The following is a 16,995-nucleotide window of genomic DNA, read 5'->3' as shown; positions in this document are numbered from 1 at the left end:
CTGCAGGCACCAGGCAATCACCACAGCTTAGGAAATTGCACTTCAAGGTTGTGCTAAAAGGCTTTCTCCGTGCGGAATGGGTTAAGTCTTGCTCCATCTTAAATCAAACTGCCCTGCCCTGAAGTGGGGAAAGCATAAACGTGAAGTTTTTTTCCAAAACCAATCTCTTTCTATGATCTACATTTTAAAACAACCCTGCGGGCATTTACTGTATTGCCACTATTTTTCTGCTACACACTCTGGATACTCAATAACTCACAGAAATATTGGGAGGGTCTAGATTTGGATCCTTCTGCACCCAAAACATTCGACTCTGCCACTTTGACGCTAATGAAGAGCCACCTCGGGCACAAGCTGGAGACAACCCGCAACCGGCACCGGCTGAGCAGCGTTGCTGTCACCCCACACACTTGCAAGGAGGGCGTACTCTGTATTTTTGCGAAATTTCACAAGTGATGCAAATTAATTCAAACCAAGGACCCACATCTAAGAGGAGGGTTAGTCAGATCAACCCCTGAGCGTGATTGCAAAAACAAAGCAGGACAGAGGTAAAAGATTTCCAGCCACATCAGAGCTCAAGAGTTCAGCTATTTTCACGGTGCAAGTTCAGTTCTTTATCCCAGGCCTAAAAGGAGCAGAAAAAGGGATTTCCCAGAATTTCCATTACAGCTCCCCAGCCCTGGGCGCTGTGCCCCAGAGGCAGGCACGCAGGATGTCCCGTCGGGAAGGAAGTCTGCTGGAAACAGAAGGAGGAAGAGGAGTGGTGAGGCAGCACTCAGGAAAACCATGAAACGTACTGATTTCTGCATCCTGTGTTTGTGACCTTAAAAACAGTTCTTAACCAAAGATGGAGTTTATTTCTGAATCAAAAGCAGGCTGCAGTTCAGAAAAAAGCCCTGCAGCTTTTGCTTTCAGCAAGGCTTTTCTTATTCTACTACAGCGGGTCTGAAAGCTTCACAGAGCAGCAGTAAGTGTAAAGGGAGTCCGGCCCCTTTCATGCATCGTATCAGAGCGGATTAAAGTGTTGGCTTCTAGCATGCCTGGAGTCCTGGGAAAATGACACAGCCAGCAACCGATAATCCGCTCCAAACTTGTTGATTTGTGGGACTTAGCCATCATCTTCATAGGCTCAAAATTTGGCAGTTGCTCCCACACAACTGACATTTTCAGGCCATTAAAGTCTGTGATAAAAGGGCTCTAGTTTTATCTCTTGCCTTCCTTAACATAAACCATTAGGCTTTTATTAACATTTAGGTATGACTCAGGGAAATCTCTGCTTGCAGAGAGAATATTAAAAATAATTTGGACATTGTCCGAAGAGAATAGCAGGACATGGACTCAAAGCTGAACAGTAGAGAGAGGCTAAAAAACAACGTGGAAATATTGCATAGACACCATAGGAAACCAGGCAGAGCGAGAGATGGTGGCAAGCCGGCCCGGCTCCATTACGAAAACAGAAAACACAAGCCCTCCTCTGTGTCGGGCAGAGCCCAGACTGGCCACGAAACCCCTCCCAGGCAGAGCCCATTCATCCCAGAGCCCCCCATCTCCGTTTATCTCCTGGGGTGTCGCAACCAGAGCTGTCAAAAACAGGCTTTTTGGGATGCCTGGAGGAAAATGTCATCCTCAGAAGAGGACTCTACTGTTAAGGCACTTGAGACGTAAGCGGTCTCTAATTGTAGTGCTGTTGTAAGGGCAGGCATTATCACAGAGCTCCTCTAACCTCCCATCATATTTTTTAGGCAATGGGAGGCAAATCAACATACACTCTTGGGCAGTCGAGGCACTCGAGCTGAGAACCTCTGATAAAATGAATCTTACTGAATTTTTCTCGAGAATCATCCACACTAAGCAATCAGCACACCCCCAGCACAGCAGACGTCCTTAAAAAAAAGGCTTAAAATGAGATTTGCACCCTGGTTTCACTGTTTACTTAGACCACAAGTTTCTTGAGGGAGGAAGCGGAGGTTTTGCTGTGTTTTGCACATTTGCACAGTGCCAGCCCTGGCCCGCAGTGCTCTGCAAGCCACCAGTGTGACACCGGTAACGGGCTGTCCAAACACCCATCTGTCTGCTCTCAGTGGCAACCCGGACCACAGCCCGCCCGCGGGGAGCCACAGCCATGGCTCCACCACCCCAGCAGCTTTTCCAGCCCAATGGCACCTGGACACGGCGGGGGGCAGAGTCCCAAGGGGTAAATCAGCACCGCCCAACCGATGCCAGCGGGCCCGTCAGCGTCCGCAGGACCTGCCCAGATGCTCCCCCAGCGTGCGCAAGAGCCACTCAGCAGCAGCCCTCAGGACCTCTCCTGCAGACCTCCATGTTGGTTTGTGCCCTGGGAAACCACAACGATCCATGTGCAGCCCCACGCGCCTCGTCCCTGCACAGGCGATAGCTGGGATGGCTATCGCCTCCATCCCCGGATCAGGAAAGTTAGTCTCTTGCTGAAGAGGAGTAATTGCTAATGAAAAACTGTCAGCAGATTCCCTCTGTCAAACCCCCCGAATCACCGCTCTCCCGCCAGACGCGCATTCACCACACCACAGCCAGCGGCACCAGCAGCAGAGCCGCATCGGCCGCGCAGAGAGAAAAATGACCGTGTCGGTGCACCGGCTCCTCCCTCCACCACTGACAAACGTCACCCCCGTGCCAAAAAGCGTTCCTTCGGCTTCAGCAGAGCTCCTGATGCCTGGCAGTTTTTCAGCCTCTTATCTTCATTTTCATTTTACAGGAAAACTTGTTTCCCCCCATCTTATAAAACTCTTTCTCCCCTCTCCCTACTCTTGACTCCAACCCTTTTCTTTCCTGCCAGCTCCTGACACTCACTCTTGGCAGCTTCACATGGGACATTCACCTGATTAAAACGACCGAGGAATTAAGGCTTGTGTCCCTCACATGAAGTGAGCAGAGCAAACCGGGAGTGAAGCCCAGCGAGCACAGGACCGATGGCCATTGGGGAAGGCAGGGCGCACCAAGGACTCTGCAGACAAGTGGTCCTCCTGGGACTTTTCATCGCCTTAGACCTGTTCTGCGCTGCACGAGAATTACTCAGGAATCTGCACAATCGGAGGCACGAGATGCCTGGCAGCCCTGGGTGCCTACGCCACTTGTCCTGCCCTTCACCGATCTCTGAGTTCGCGGCAACGGTCAAGGTGCTCACCCGTTACAAGGCGAGGGGCTCAGCAGACTGTGTGCCTGAAGCTGGACTCAGGGCCAGAGCTGACCCGACAGGCTGAGCCCACCAGCCCCCGAAAGCAAACGAGAAACTGTTTTCGGTGAGTCTGCAAAGACACAGATCTCCAGCCAGTGCCGTACCAAGCCTGGTTCAGGCCAAGCATCTGCTGCATCTAAGCGGCAGCAGCCACGCTCACCTCCGCCGCAACCGCAGACCTCAAACCATCAGGGGTGAGGTGGTTTGAAGCGCCAGAAGATGCTCTCAGCACCACATCTCATCTCAGAGGGCAAAACCCAAGCTCTGGCTGCTGTTCAGCAGCGGCAGCCCCCGGCAGACCTGACGTACGCCTGCTCGGCTGCTGCCTGCAAGAACCCATCTTGGAGGGAAGATGCAGTCAAAAGATTGGGACAGGACCGGGGAACAGCCGGGCTGTAGGCAAAGCCAGTTGGTCTGTGACGGTGAGGCCAAAGTCCGACAACGGCTTGAACAGACACAGGCTTCCGGCGGCCATCCATCTTCTGCTGTGTCACTTCAGGCGCAGGAGGGAAGGGTGGGAGGTGTCTATAACGGGAGCCTTCCTCGGGGTGTTAGAGAGGATGTAAGAGCTCCGAGGAGTCCCCGGAGTCTCCAGCCTCAGCACCGAAGCTGGACGCCTGCAGCTAGACAGTGTGATTACCCCCTCGGTCTCCTCCGCCACCTCCTCGGTGGAGGTGGCCAGACTGGCCAGGAACTGGCCAGACTCGTGGCCGTCCATCGCTCTGCAAGCCCCAACCCTGTCGTGCTGACCCTGAGGCTGAACTACTGGTAAAGAAAGTGGAGGGCAATGTTGACAGGAGACTGGCAGAACCTGCTCTGCACAGACCTCCTCCAAAACACCTTCCCCCCGGTCTGGGCAACCCTGGCATGGGTTCCCCTTCCTCGCTCCGCACAAGCCGGGGGTCTGGCACACGCCAGTGCTTCACCCTGCAGAGAACTGAAGCAGCACATGCAACTTCATGGGGAACTGCTCAAAGCAGAGAAATATAAAAAAGTAGCAGTCTTTTAACTGAAATTGCATATCCTTCATGCTGCCAGGAAGACTGGTCAAGCTTATTATGTTAGCCTTCATCCTGCATTAAATACAATGCTTCAGATTAGAGTATCAAATCCCCCAGGAATGGGCAGGCAGAGGGATTAACAAACAACAGGCTGCAAAGGGGTTGTCATAGCCAAAAGAGCGCGCATTTAAGCAGCGAGAGTTTGTACGTCCGTTAAATTCACGCCCGTTGGAAACATGGCTCCTCTGCCCCGCTCCCCGGGGACAAGGAGCAGAGCGGATCAGCCGAGTGCGCCTTGTCCCAAGGACTCTCGCACTGCTCTGAAAGCTGAACTAATGCATCCCCCTCAAAACTGTTTCGAGTAAGACGCCTGATTTATTCAGGCTGTATTTTCTTAGCTGCTCTTTCCTTGGGAGAGCCTCCCCTTCCACCACTCAAGCTGTGTTTCTCATTTATGTTGAGCTTTGGCTGCAGTAACCAATCTCCTCCCCTAACCTCTCCTCCCCAATTCAAACTCCTTCCGACAGGGAGGAGTCCTGGGTGAACTGAGAGTTTGGCTCCGCGATCTTCGGAGGTTATTTTTTTACTATTGCTACTGCTAAGATTTCGCACTTTCCATGCTCAAAGTGCTCTGAAGGCATATCTGTGCAATTTTGGACTGAAAAAAGCATCCATTAAAGTAACAACTTCTTACCCAACACAACTGGTCTTTTACATGTGTCAGTTCAAATCTGCTTCATTTAGCAAGTTTGTAGTAAATGTTTTCCTGTATTTTCCTCATTAGTTCTGCTGAATCAATTAAGCGCTGAGATAATGAGCAGAACTCTACTCTTCTTTTACGCATCCTCAGTAAAACCTGCCTCTGAATGGCAGCGCTGCCCCACGCCACTGTGCCGCAGAGGCAGCCTCCATGGGTACCACCGTGCACATCGTCTGCTCACAGCCTTGGCACTGGCGTCCAGAAACAAACCAACACTGCTTGCTCCCAATACCCAGCCCGCTGCAGTAGTTTGGCATGGAAAGGTTAAAAAAAGCCTTTTTGCTCATTAACAGAGCACTCCAAATGTGGAAGCGACCAAGGCATAAAGACATGGTCCAAGGGAGACGCGCTGCTTCCCTAGCTCACAGGTGTACCCTTCCTCCACTCTAACGCACGAGATAGAGACCTCTGCCCTCATTTTTGTGACAGAGAAAATCCAAGTAAACAGGTTAAACGGATGGTTATGGAAAGTGTGAAGAATGGAGGTGTGAGCGCACACCTCCTCCAACCTGCGGCCAGCCCTCGGACCCACACACAGGCGGCACCGGTACGAAGCAAAAGACATGCTCAAGGCACCTCTCCAAAAGCACTGTGCTTGTTGACTTGCCAGTATTGCATCTCTACAGCTTCTTCTTTGGTGGTCCTCCCTCCCCACCCCCCACAATTAGGCAATTAGGATCAGCAGAATACTTTCAAAATTTGTTAAAAATCAATGGTCCTACTGGATTCAGCAACTGAGCGCCTCTCTTATTTGGTCAAAGTATGGAAGGCTTTCCTTTTCTCCACCATTTTATATTTTTCTCTGCCTGTCTTCAAGATTTGTACAAACTGATGTTTCCAAAGCTGTTTGGAAAGATCCACGGAGCTTTGCAGCTTGCTGTGCTACCAAATCTCAGCAAAAAATGACACTACAGTTAGGTAATCCCCATAACACTGCAATCCCAGCTCCTCCCCAAAGCTTGAAATCTTTCTTCAGCAGCTTATTTGACAATGGCCAAGTAGCCTTTCTGTGTTCAGGGAGCCCCAGCGCGTTGAGGTGGCCGGCACGCCGGCCGGAGCGCTCTCCTGGCAGGGGGAATCCCAGGAGGGATGCGCGGGAACTTCCACCCATCCCAGCCTTCTGCCATGTGGCTCACCCCAGGGACACACATGATTCAAACCAAATGAAAAAGTGCAGGGAGGAAATCATCTGTATCAGTTGCTCTCCAGATGCGGATGTCTGTCCTCTCAAGCAGAGATTTAGCCACAATTTCCTTCCCATTTAATGACCTGCCACACTGAGTGCCAAAAGCCCAACCTGAGCCGGCTGCCTGCATGAGCCGGTTCCCGGACTGGGGTGGTGGTCCACCGCTCTCTGAGGAACCACATGCAAGAGCACACCATCCCTGGTGCCTCTGTACCGCTTGCAGTTAACATCTGGATCTACGAGATATACTGAAGGATGACAGGGACTCACGAGTCAAAACTTTGGAAACTGCTATTTTATATTACATTAAAAACCCTCATCTTTCACATCTCCCCTTCTTCATCGAGTGCTATCATTATCCTGGAAACTTTTCCCAACTCCTCTTAAAAAGATCACTACACACACAGCTGTTTTCTAGAACATTCCAGGTTTTCAATGGCCCCTTTTAATTAGGCAATCCACCAGAGGTGACTTTTGGCTACTAGCAGCTCACAACCCCTTGTATGTTGGCAGCGGTCAGCAGACGGGGGGATGAAAATCTAATAGCCAAAGGGTTTTTGCTCCAGAAGGAAGCAGTACGAAGCAGCATAATACTTTACACAGAGATGAGACAGAAAGAGGAAGACAAGTTCCAAATTTCCTTCAAACAATAGAGGTACGTGTTTGCAAAATCCAGACTTTCAGACAATTTTGCTTCTGGGTTAGAATCGAAAAATTTGTATTCCAGTGTCACTTGCAACGCATAAGCTGCAGAAATCTTGTCAGAGCAACGATCCTTCAATGGTTCGGGCCCAAAAAATGGGCAGCCTGGTTCCAGCAGCTGGTCCCGCCTGGCCAGACTGCTGCTGCCCGACCTCAGCCGCCTCCCACTGCCTGCGCCGCTGGCACAGCGGCCAGCGCGGCTTTGGTGGCCGCAGGTCCAAACGGGGGCCTGCAGCTTCGCTGCGGCCTGAGAGTCAAGTTGGGGTTTGTGCCCTGGACTCGAGCAGCCCCTCCACAAGCCCCGAGCTCCCTCTGTGTCCCGCAGCTCCCGCGACCACCGCTCACCCGCGCGGTGGCACCCTCGAGAGCACGGCAGCAAACCTGGGAACTGTGACTCTGGCCACGCCGCCTGCAGAGGAGGCACAGCAGAATGAGACCCCCAGTATGGAAAAAAGCCTGAATATCCAAGTTAACCCCTATCCCGTTGCCCACCTGAGAAACACCCCAAGCCAATGCGCCTCTTGTCCCATCCCTGGCCTGCAAGGCTGCACTTATCCATAGGTCCCTTCCTCCAAAATACAATGCACTCTGAACTGGAGAGGAAGGCGTAGGGGCTGGCAACAGCAGATTGGCTCTGCTCAGACCACGAGCCATGGCCATGGCCCCAGTGCCCCCCATCCCTGGGGACGTCCCAGTCCCAACCCCCAGCACAGATCTGCGTGAGGAGCCAGCGTACGCTCCCCACACCGGACAAGCCCCACTGACACTCAGCAGGTAACGAGGTGAAATCATCACAGGCTTTGATATCAGCCCTGCTCATCAGCGCACCACATCTAACAGGGGCTCGTCCAGGCTCTGTTTGATACGGGCCTTCTCGGGAGCGAGCCGTCCCACGCCCCCGCTGGCCTCGCTCCGCCGGAGCGGTGGCTGCCAGCAGAACTGCTGCCCAGATGTTAGAAATTAGTACTGATCCCTCTGCTCAAAAATGTCAATAAATTCTACCGGTCTCTCGAAGTGGGAGATTGCCACAGACAGTCTGCCACCTCCTCCGCTTGCTGCAAGGTGTTAGGTCCCAACTTGAGAAGAAAACAACTTGCAATAATTTCTTTACTAACCCAGCAAAAAAACAAAACAAAACAAAACAAAAAAAAAGCAAAGCAGATCTTTCCTGCAGATGCAGTGGTCGGCTCACCCCCCGCCACGCTGTGCCCCTGGGTACGCGTGCTGGGGACGGACACAGCAGCACTCCAGCACTCGGGACCCCAATTCAAATCCTGACACTGCCACCCATCTGATCAATGAAAGGCATCAATCAGGCAGACTCTTACCACCTACTTTCCCCCGTGAAAAGAGGGCAACAACGCTCCCCCAGCCCAGACTGGTGCACTGTACCAAGGGTTCACAATGACAAACGGATCTGCGAGTGCGGGGGGCTGCAGCAACGCCGCAGGCACAGCCCTGCGGCTCCTTGCAGCACAGGCAGTAACACCTCCGAGCGTCACCATGTGCCCCTGACCATGGAGCTGTTCCTTCCTCCCTGTCAAGAGCACTGATCCCCGTCCATCACCTCCTCGGTGCAAACGAGTGGTCACGCGCCTGTGCACACTCCCCCTGCAGCTGGGGAGCCCCTGGCCACAACGGGCGACCCCCCGCCCGTGCCATGTAGGAGCCTGAGCTGGGAGGCGCAGCCGCGCTGCTGTAGGTAGCGCGTGGCGGCGCTCAGGTGGTTATAATTGATTGTTTCCAACCGCTGCTGGTTCAGGCTTGCCCCGTGTTTGCATTAAATTACCACAGCCAGGGGCTCAGACCTACTATGTTTCCAACAACTTGCTGGAAGAGGTCATCAGACCAGAATATCACAATGGTGCAGTTGCCTGCAAGTTTAAATAGACACCTAGTGGGATTTTCAAGGCGTAGCGAGGTGTTTTTACAGCATCCCCAGGCACCCATCCACATCTCTAGGTGCCTTATTCACCTCTCCAGGTGCCCTCAACCCCACCAATCTTCTCTCTCAATCACTATAAACTAGACTTTGAAAAATCAGGAAAGAGATGGCAAATCCCTTCATTTCCACCCGCCAAGACCCCACAGCTGAGCTAGCACCCATCGGGGCTCCCAGGGAGTAGGGTTGCGTTCACGGGTGGGAGCCAAATGCCTGCCCTGGAAAACATCTGGGGCTGCACAAATAAAAGTGGTTGAAAACCCCTGAATGAAGAGACTGCTGCCGAGATATGATCACCACCTCCGAATGATCGTATGAGCACCTCACAGAGTGCTCCAGTGTCCTCTTGGCCGTGATGTACCTCCACGTGCAACGCTGGACTTAGCCAAAATGATCCTTTTTCTGTTTTCCACCTAAATCATTATTTAGTTACAGGAGATTTGATGAGCTTAATGGACCAAAATTAATCTGAATTTCTAGCTACTGAGAATAACAAGATCTGTGCAGCCGGCTGTGGTTATGGCTCTCCAGAAACCTGAGGCGGCAGCTCTGATCCCCCTCTGCAAAGGGACCCAGTGCCCGCCTCGCCCAGGCCAGCCAGCACCAGCCAGCAGCACGGGCCCAACGCTGCACGAGCAGACGGGCGCTTTTCCATGGCCAGGAGCCGTCCTCTGTTCTCTCACCTAAAGCAGCACAACTTCTGGTTTCCAGGCACAGAAACTTCTGCCGCTTCAACCGAATTTCCCTTTGCACTTTGGAATCTGTTTGAGCTTGAGATGCAAAGCAGGGGCGAGCCCCGGGGCCCCCGGGAGGCGCGTTCCCACCACCCACCTTTGGCTCGGGGGCACCGAGCCGCTCCCCGGGAGACTCCCCTGCTCGGCACAAAGCGCCGGGGCTGCGCCGGCCCTCGGCAGCAGGAAAGCCCCCGGGCACAGGCAGCCCACGGAGCTGAGCCTGCCTTCCCAGGAAGGACGAGATTCACACGGCTCCTGCTCTCTGTGCACACAGAGGGTCGTATTTCCACATAAACTCCCAAGGAAACGTACCCAACAGTTGGCCAGGTGAGAGGCAGAGCAGGTATGCAGTACTCGGGTCTGGGTCCAAGTCCAAAGTCTTGCAAAGCCCAGCAAAGCTCAGGCTGTGGCTTGAACCTCTTGTCTGGGGCACCCCAGGTCCTGCCGGACCCTCCGTGGGCAGATAGGCCCCCCGCCACCCAGCCCTCGGACAGCAGCTTGGAGGGACACCAACTTCCCACTGCTTGTAAAACAGCATCCAGAAGCAGAACGGATTATGGCCATACAACAGCGCAGTGCAGCTTTGCAGCAACGGGGCATGTGCACCTTCAGGTGCGTGCTAGCAACTCCAAACACAACGCGTTCTGCGAAAAGCAGAAATTAAGTCTGCTACAAGAACTCCTGCCTCATTTTTAATGTACAAATTAAGTGTAAATTCCCAGTTTCCTTTCTGTGGCTAATCCTCTGGATTTATTTGAGTAGATGTAAGGTTAGAGCACATTTATTTTCATGTTTGGAATTTCTAAATTAGTATAAACCAGCACTTCAAAGTAACTCAGCTCCTATAAAACCCAATCCCACGGAGATGCCACAGTATATTTGGAGAGTAAGTAGATGCTTTGTCATATTCCCACATGTATATGAGGTTTTTTTCTTTGGGAACATTTCCTGACTAGTTTCAAACCACATTTCTATGCCCAGGCATAGATATATGCTGAGACTGTTTATACAGTCTACCCAAGGAGTTCGTTTTATTTAACAACCCGTTATAGTAAAGCTCACTGGTGGGTATCTCATCATTACACCACAAAACACTGTGCTCAATGAGCATGCAGGATCTGACACAAAGCCACAAGAGCCAGAAACTTGAGAATTAATGCTGAAACGCATCATTATCCCAGGCCGCCATGCCTGTTTTTCAGCACAGGAAACAAACTGGATTTTCAGCCTTTTTTGAGTTGCAGACCCCAAAGCGTTTCCCAGGAGAGATGCAGATCCCTGGCTAGCGAATCTAAGTCTAATGAATACAAGTCTGCTTTCCCTAGTTACCTCTCCAGGACTTTTTAGAAGGAGAGCATGGGGCCTGGCACGGAAACCACAGAAGACGAAAACAGGAGTCTGGCGTAGCTGGGAGCGTGGGATGGGGTTCCCAGCTCAGCTTTTCCTCAAGTGTGCTTGTTTGTCGCACGGTGTGTTTTATTTTGTGTTAAACTCGGACTCCCACGTCAGCCAATGTTTGGACACCCAGAATGGGAAGGTTTGTAGAGATGCCTGGAAATCCACATTTGCTTGCCCTTCTGCTGCGGCCGCGGCCGGGAGAGCGGGGCTGCGACCGCCCAGTAGCTGTCCTCATTTCCCTGGCCAAAAGGCAGCTGCCGGTTGGAGTAGCACAAAGGTACCCGCTCTGTCCCCCTGCCCCAAACGCCAGCCCGAGAGACGGGACAGTGGCGAGAGCATGCCATGGGGGCTTGTCTCCGCCGGGACATGGTGATGCAGCACGGCCGCCCACGCCGCTGGAACGGCCGTACCTTTATTTTCAGTGGCGCCAAGGGGGAAGGTGCTGGGACACCGCGCACAGCCATTCCTCTGGGGCCATCAGGAAGCCAGGGACGGGGTCTTGCCTGGTCTGCTTTCGCAAGATCTCTGGCGTACCGCAGCTGCGCCGCGCTCCAGCCATGCGGCCGGCGTGACCTTCAAACCTACTGGGCCGTGATCCTGCTGGGGCAGAATAGTTCAAATATGAAGTAAACCCACTCAGTGTCCTCAGGCTTTGATAAGCTCTGTCAGCACATGCTGCAAATGACGTTAAAGATGGTCTGCTACAGAGAGCTCATACTCCTTTTCTCTCCTGGGGGCTCGGGTCCAAATTCCACCCAGGCTTCGAGTGGGCAAAACGCAGCAGTGACTCTGTGCAAGTATTTCAGTTTAACTGCATGCGTTACAAAGACAGCCCAGTATTTGATACAAAATTCATTATAAAAAGCTATTTCTGTTGAGGGAAAGCAATCCTAGCACTCACCCACTCACTCTCGGTACAAGAACCCAATCAGACTAAATCCTTCCCTAATACATCCTCCTTCCCCCAAGCTGCTGCTGCGAATTCGCCTCCTCGGTAAGTGACTTTTCAGCAGCACTCATTGAGAGCAACCAACCAGCCTCCACTCCTGACCCAGACCATCCTCCTCTGCACGTTTTCTCCAGATCTTACAAAGCCGTTAAGCATATGCTTAATTGCAAGTTAGCGCTTCCATCAACGGGCCGTTCCCAGGCCAAGCTGGTGAATCCCCTTGCCCAACACTGGGGATGCAGGCTAACTGGCCACCCGGGCTTCCCCCCACAGCCGGCGGAGACACGCTGTCTCCAGGACCACCTGCCCCATCTGCCCTCCGCAGCCCCCTGCGTGGCCGGTCCCATGCGGTCACCGCAGGAGCTGAACACGCGGCTGCCACCATGCCGACCGCATCTGCTCGAGAGCGCTCCCCTGAATGGGGACGAAGCCCCTCCGTTCAGTGCCGGCCTCCCATCGCATCCCTCGTCACGACGCTGAGGGGTAACGAGCCTGGCTCCTCAGCGGCGAGTGCTGCCGCAGCGGTGCCGCAGGGACAGCCAGGGATGGCCGGCACGCCGAGGGCCCGCTGCCGAAACCCATCACTGGCGGCCGAGGGCTGCAGCTCCCTGGCTGAGTCACAGCCGAGCGCTGCAGGAGAGGAGCATTCAATTAGACAGAAGAGCACACAAGGGGGCAATGATTTTCCTTTCACACCGCATTACGCCTAACAGCCCGTGCTCCGTATTTGTAACAACTGACTACTTCAGCCGAACCCGCGCTCAGAATGAATCAGGCCATCATTACGTTTTTATTTTTTCTTCCAGAAGGAGCTTAAAACTCAACGACCTAGTCCACAGGAAGAACTAATGAACCAGAATTTTGACAATACCGGAGCATCTATCACTGATGCATAGGCAAAAGAAAACCTGGAAACCCGCGAACAAGTGGAGCTCATCATGGAAAGGCAGCTAGATGCTGATCTACTCCGCCAAACCAGCTGCTGCTTTAATACATTTTCCCGCTGCGTTCCCAGGGCTGGGACACAAAATGTATTAGAGTATTTCATGGTCTTGAAGGTGGAAAATGATGTTAGGTTTTTGTAGCGCAAAGAAACACAATATTACAACTTTTCTCTTGACACTGCCACTCTGGGACTTGAAAACGAAAACAGCTTGTTAACTTGTTTGCAATTCTGATGATTAAGTAAAAGGCAAAAAAAATGAAAGGCTCTCCTTCTGACTGGTAGGAAGGCTTCCCTGCAGGTTTGGTCAGCAGTTTTGGAGGAATAGTTTTGGAAGGGAGCTTCAAATATATGGGAAGCGTAGAAATATTAGGAATGAATGAACGTTAATGGATGCTTCATTTGTATCCTGCTGTATTTGACATCAAAGGATCTCAAAGCAGCTTTACAAATGTAATCTTATGCTACATGTGAATTACGTTTCTGAATAATAGTAATAAATATAGGAGCATGCGGCAAATCAGGAAACTGAGGCACCTAGGGTTAAATGACTGTTCAAGGACAGCGACACAGCAGCAGTGTCAGTTGGAACTAGAACCCGGTTTTCCCCATCCACCCTATATAACCACCAGCCATACTGCTGTCTCCATGTAAACAAATTTTCTCGCAGCCTGATCTCGCCACAACAGCAAACGTGGAGGGTTTCTAGTGACTTCTATAGGATTGGAGAGGCTCGGGGATTTCTAGCTTGCTCCTCTGAACCTCACAAGCCTTATCGCTTACCCCTTCAAGAACACAGCCACCCTTCTGACTGCCTTTGTGGCATCAACCGACAACATACTCCTAGTCGCCTTCCTCACCTACCCAGGGAGCAGTCAGACAGAAGGACTGCTACCAGGAGCACGCTTTACAGTGGAACAGGATTACGAGCCAGACCCAAAGATGGAGTGAAATCTCATTTCTGCGCTGAGTCTCCCTGCAGTCACTAGGGAATTAGCTGTCTAAATACCTGACTGGATATAGCATTTTGTATTTTAAACGTTAATCGACTGGTGTTAGTCATTATTATTTTCCCTACTGAGCAAAAGTTAGAAAAACCAGTATCTTCCCAACAGTCCTGGAGCACTGAGGAAACTCAAGGGAAGTGGGTGTCTTTCTGCCATTGACTTTCAGTTACAACTAGGCTGTCAACTCTCTAAGCACCCTCCAGAAGTCTCAGCTACAATGCCTCCTCTCGACTCGCCTGGCAGAGATAGTTCAATCCTGCAAGGGGCTGAGGGGCTGATTCACAGGGATGCTGAGCTTCAACCACAGCCAACAGGAACTGTGCGTGCTTTCTCGTCCTGTAAATAGGATTTCTGACTCCCAGTGACTCCTCTGAGAGCCATGACCATGCCAAGACTTCAGGACTGGGCTCCCAGCATTCAACACACCGAGCCTTTGTGGAATTAACTCAAAAGCCAGGACAACTACCAGATTTCTTGGCTGTCAGGCAGCTTGTACTTTGCCACCAGGGAAAAACTATTCAACTTTGCTAGAGTAGGTCTATGAACCAGTGCATTAAGACCACGTATTTTAACACAGCGTGGAGATGCCACACTAAACACTTCGGTTACCATGGGAAACCTTTCTCTCCTTGCCACTGGCATTGCACAGGGAAGCCCAAGCCCAAACGCTCTATCTTGCCTTTGAAATCAAACAGATGTTTTTACGATCTTTGATGGAGCTGAGTTATGCATCCTTCCCAGAGGAAGGGAAAAATGCAGCATTAAAGCAATCCTTTTTTTTTTCTTTCTTTTTTTCCCAAGCACCGCATATCTTTAGTGAAAGGGAAAACAGGCGTCTTTATCTGGCGTTAACATTTACGGCCACTTGGTAACAACTTCTGACAATGGCAAACTTCTACCCCGAACGCAACGGAACAAGGCAGCCTGTGTGTGCGTGTCCCCTGGCAGGGCTGTCCGGCCGCGGGACAGGCCGTGGGAAGGGATCGGCGGGGCTGGCGATGCCCACCGCGCTCCCGGCTGCGCCAGGGCACCCACGGGGGAGCGGGGACGGCGCGCCCCGAGTCACCGCGGCTCAGTGGGGTCAGGGGCGTGGGAACAACGGCGTCCCCGGACAGACGGGGGGTCTCCCCCCCCAACACACACACTGGCACACACACCTCCTCTGTTCGGTACAAGCCCCGCCGCACGCTTGGCTGCAGCGGGAAGCAGCCGGGACCCAACCGGCTTTGACGGTGTGACCCGCTGCGGCACGGCTCCCGCGCGAGCGTGGACCGGCGCGGGGCACGGAGGGAGCGAAGCGTGGGGAGTGCGGGGAGAGCGGAGCGCAGAGGGGAGCGCGGAGCGGAGCGCGGGCGCTTGCGGGACGCGCTCCCGGCCGGGAGAGGCGGCGCGGCGGCGGCGGCAGCAGCAGCGGGACGGAGCCGCTGTCTCCCGCCGGCTCCCCGTGCCCGCCCCGTCCCGGGACGCCCCATCCCTGCTCCCCCACGACCCCGCCCGGGCGCCGGCAGGTGCCTGCTGCCCGCCCGTACCTGTATGTTCCTCTTCTCGCAGGCCGGGCCGGTGCCCTGCACCACGCTGTCCAGCACGGTGACCATGCCAGCGCCCGGGCTGACGAAGCAGGAGTTGCGGGCAGCCCGGATCGTCTCCTCGATCTCGGCGAAGCGGAAGACGCAGAGCGCGGACTGCGGCCGCCCCCCGCCGCCGCCGGCCCCGGCGCGCTCGAAGACGCCGAAGAGCAGCTCCTCGGCGGGCGGCGGGTCCGGGCCGGGGGCCGCGGGGCTGCGCCAGGCCGCCCGCGTCGGGAAGACGGAGACGAGGCGGGTGAAGGCGTCGGCGGCGCCGCCGCAGCGCAGCCCCAGCTGGATGTAGGACTCGGTCAGCTTCTTGGTCTCGCCGCTGCCGTTGAGGGTGGCCTCGGCCGCCTCGCCCAGGCAGATGCGGGCCAGCAGGCTGTGCGAGGGGCTCTCCTTGTCGCCCGCGTTGGCCTCGCTGTTGAGCGCCAGGTAGGCGTAGGGGCGGCGGGCGGGCGGCGCGGCGCCGCGCTGCAGGAAGGCGCGGACGAAGCTGAGCTTGTGCCGCGCCTTGGCACCCTGCTTGATCTTGAAGATGTTGTCGTCGGAGGGGTTGATGTCGAAGGTGAAGAGCTTGGCCAGGTCGCCGCGGGCGTTGAGGGCGCGGATGGCGATCTCGGGCGTGTTCTCGAAGCGGTGGTCCTCCAGGCTGCGGTTGCGCGGGAAGAAGGGGCTGCCGAAGCCGGTGTAGGTGGCGGCCACCAGCAGCCGCGCCCCGCCGCCGCCGCCGCGGCGCAGCACCAGCCCCACGGTGGAGGCGTTGGGGTGGTTGGCCGCCACGTTCAGCATGCTGGGGAAGACGGTGACCGGGTCGCTGCCGCCCGGCGGGAAGCGCACGGCCACCGCCGAGATGTTGGCCATGCTGCGCAGCTGGCAGAGGCCCTGGTAGATGGAGCCGCAGACGACGAGGACGCCCTGCTCAGGGTCGGGCTGCAGGATCTTGTTGTAGTTGTTGGTGAGCACCTTGGGGTGCTCGCAGGAGGCCTGCGGCAGCTGCGGCGCGTGGCAGAGGGGGCTGTCCAGCACCGGCCCCACCGCCGCCTCCGCCTCCAGCGCCAGCTCGCCCCCCGACAGCTGGAAGAGGCGGTTGACGGCCGCCAGGTAGACGCGGGAGCCGGGGCCGTCCAGGGCGAAGTTGTTGGTGGGGGTGGGTGAGAGGAACTTGCGCTGCACCTCCAGGCCGGCGCCGCGGCCGGGCAGCAGCAGCAGCAGCAGCAACGGCGGCGGCAGCAGCGCGGGGGGCCGCGGCTCACCGCCCGCCGGAGCCGGAGCCATCCCGCCGCCCGCGCCGCCGCTCCGCAGAGTGCATGAGCCCGCCGCCGAGCGGCAGGAGGGGCCGGGCCGCGGGACCGCTTCCTGCGGAGGCAGCGCCCGCCGCCGAGCGACGCCCGCGGGAAGTGGCGGCCGCGGCGGGTGCGCGGCGCTGCGCGGCGGGGCGCGCTCACGGCCGCGCCTGCCTCCCTCCCTCCCTCCCTCCGCCCGCCCCCGCCCCCGCCCCCTCGGCGTTACTCACTGGGTCCCGGTGCGGGCCCGTCATGTGAGCGTGGGGAAGTTACCGGCGTTCCCCCGCGCCGCCGGCCGGCCGCGCACC

At 55.1% G+C, this 16,995-nt stretch overlaps 1 protein-coding gene across 1 annotated transcript in view; it reads right to left on the bottom strand.

The window, feature by feature from the left end:
• PLXND1 (plexin D1) overlaps positions 1 to 16,694 on the bottom strand; it is an 86,906-nt gene extending 70,212 nt beyond the window's left edge. The window contains exon 1 of the mRNA XM_075158531.1: positions 15,363 to 16,694. Coding sequence (XP_075014632.1) covers positions 15,363 to 16,679 — 1,317 coding nt within the window. The 5' untranslated portion in view covers positions 16,680 to 16,694. The remainder of the gene's footprint in view (positions 1 to 15,362) is intronic.
• Between the last annotated feature and the right edge of the window lie 301 nt (positions 16,695 to 16,995).

The sequence above is a fragment of the Calonectris borealis genome, chromosome 10 (genome assembly GCF_964195595.1).
Source record: "Calonectris borealis chromosome 10, bCalBor7.hap1.2, whole genome shotgun sequence".
NCBI classification, from domain to species: domain Eukaryota; kingdom Metazoa; phylum Chordata; class Aves; order Procellariiformes; family Procellariidae; genus Calonectris; species Calonectris borealis.
Note: the sequence above shows the minus strand (reverse complement) of the source record. Positions and strands in the feature narration are given on the sequence as shown.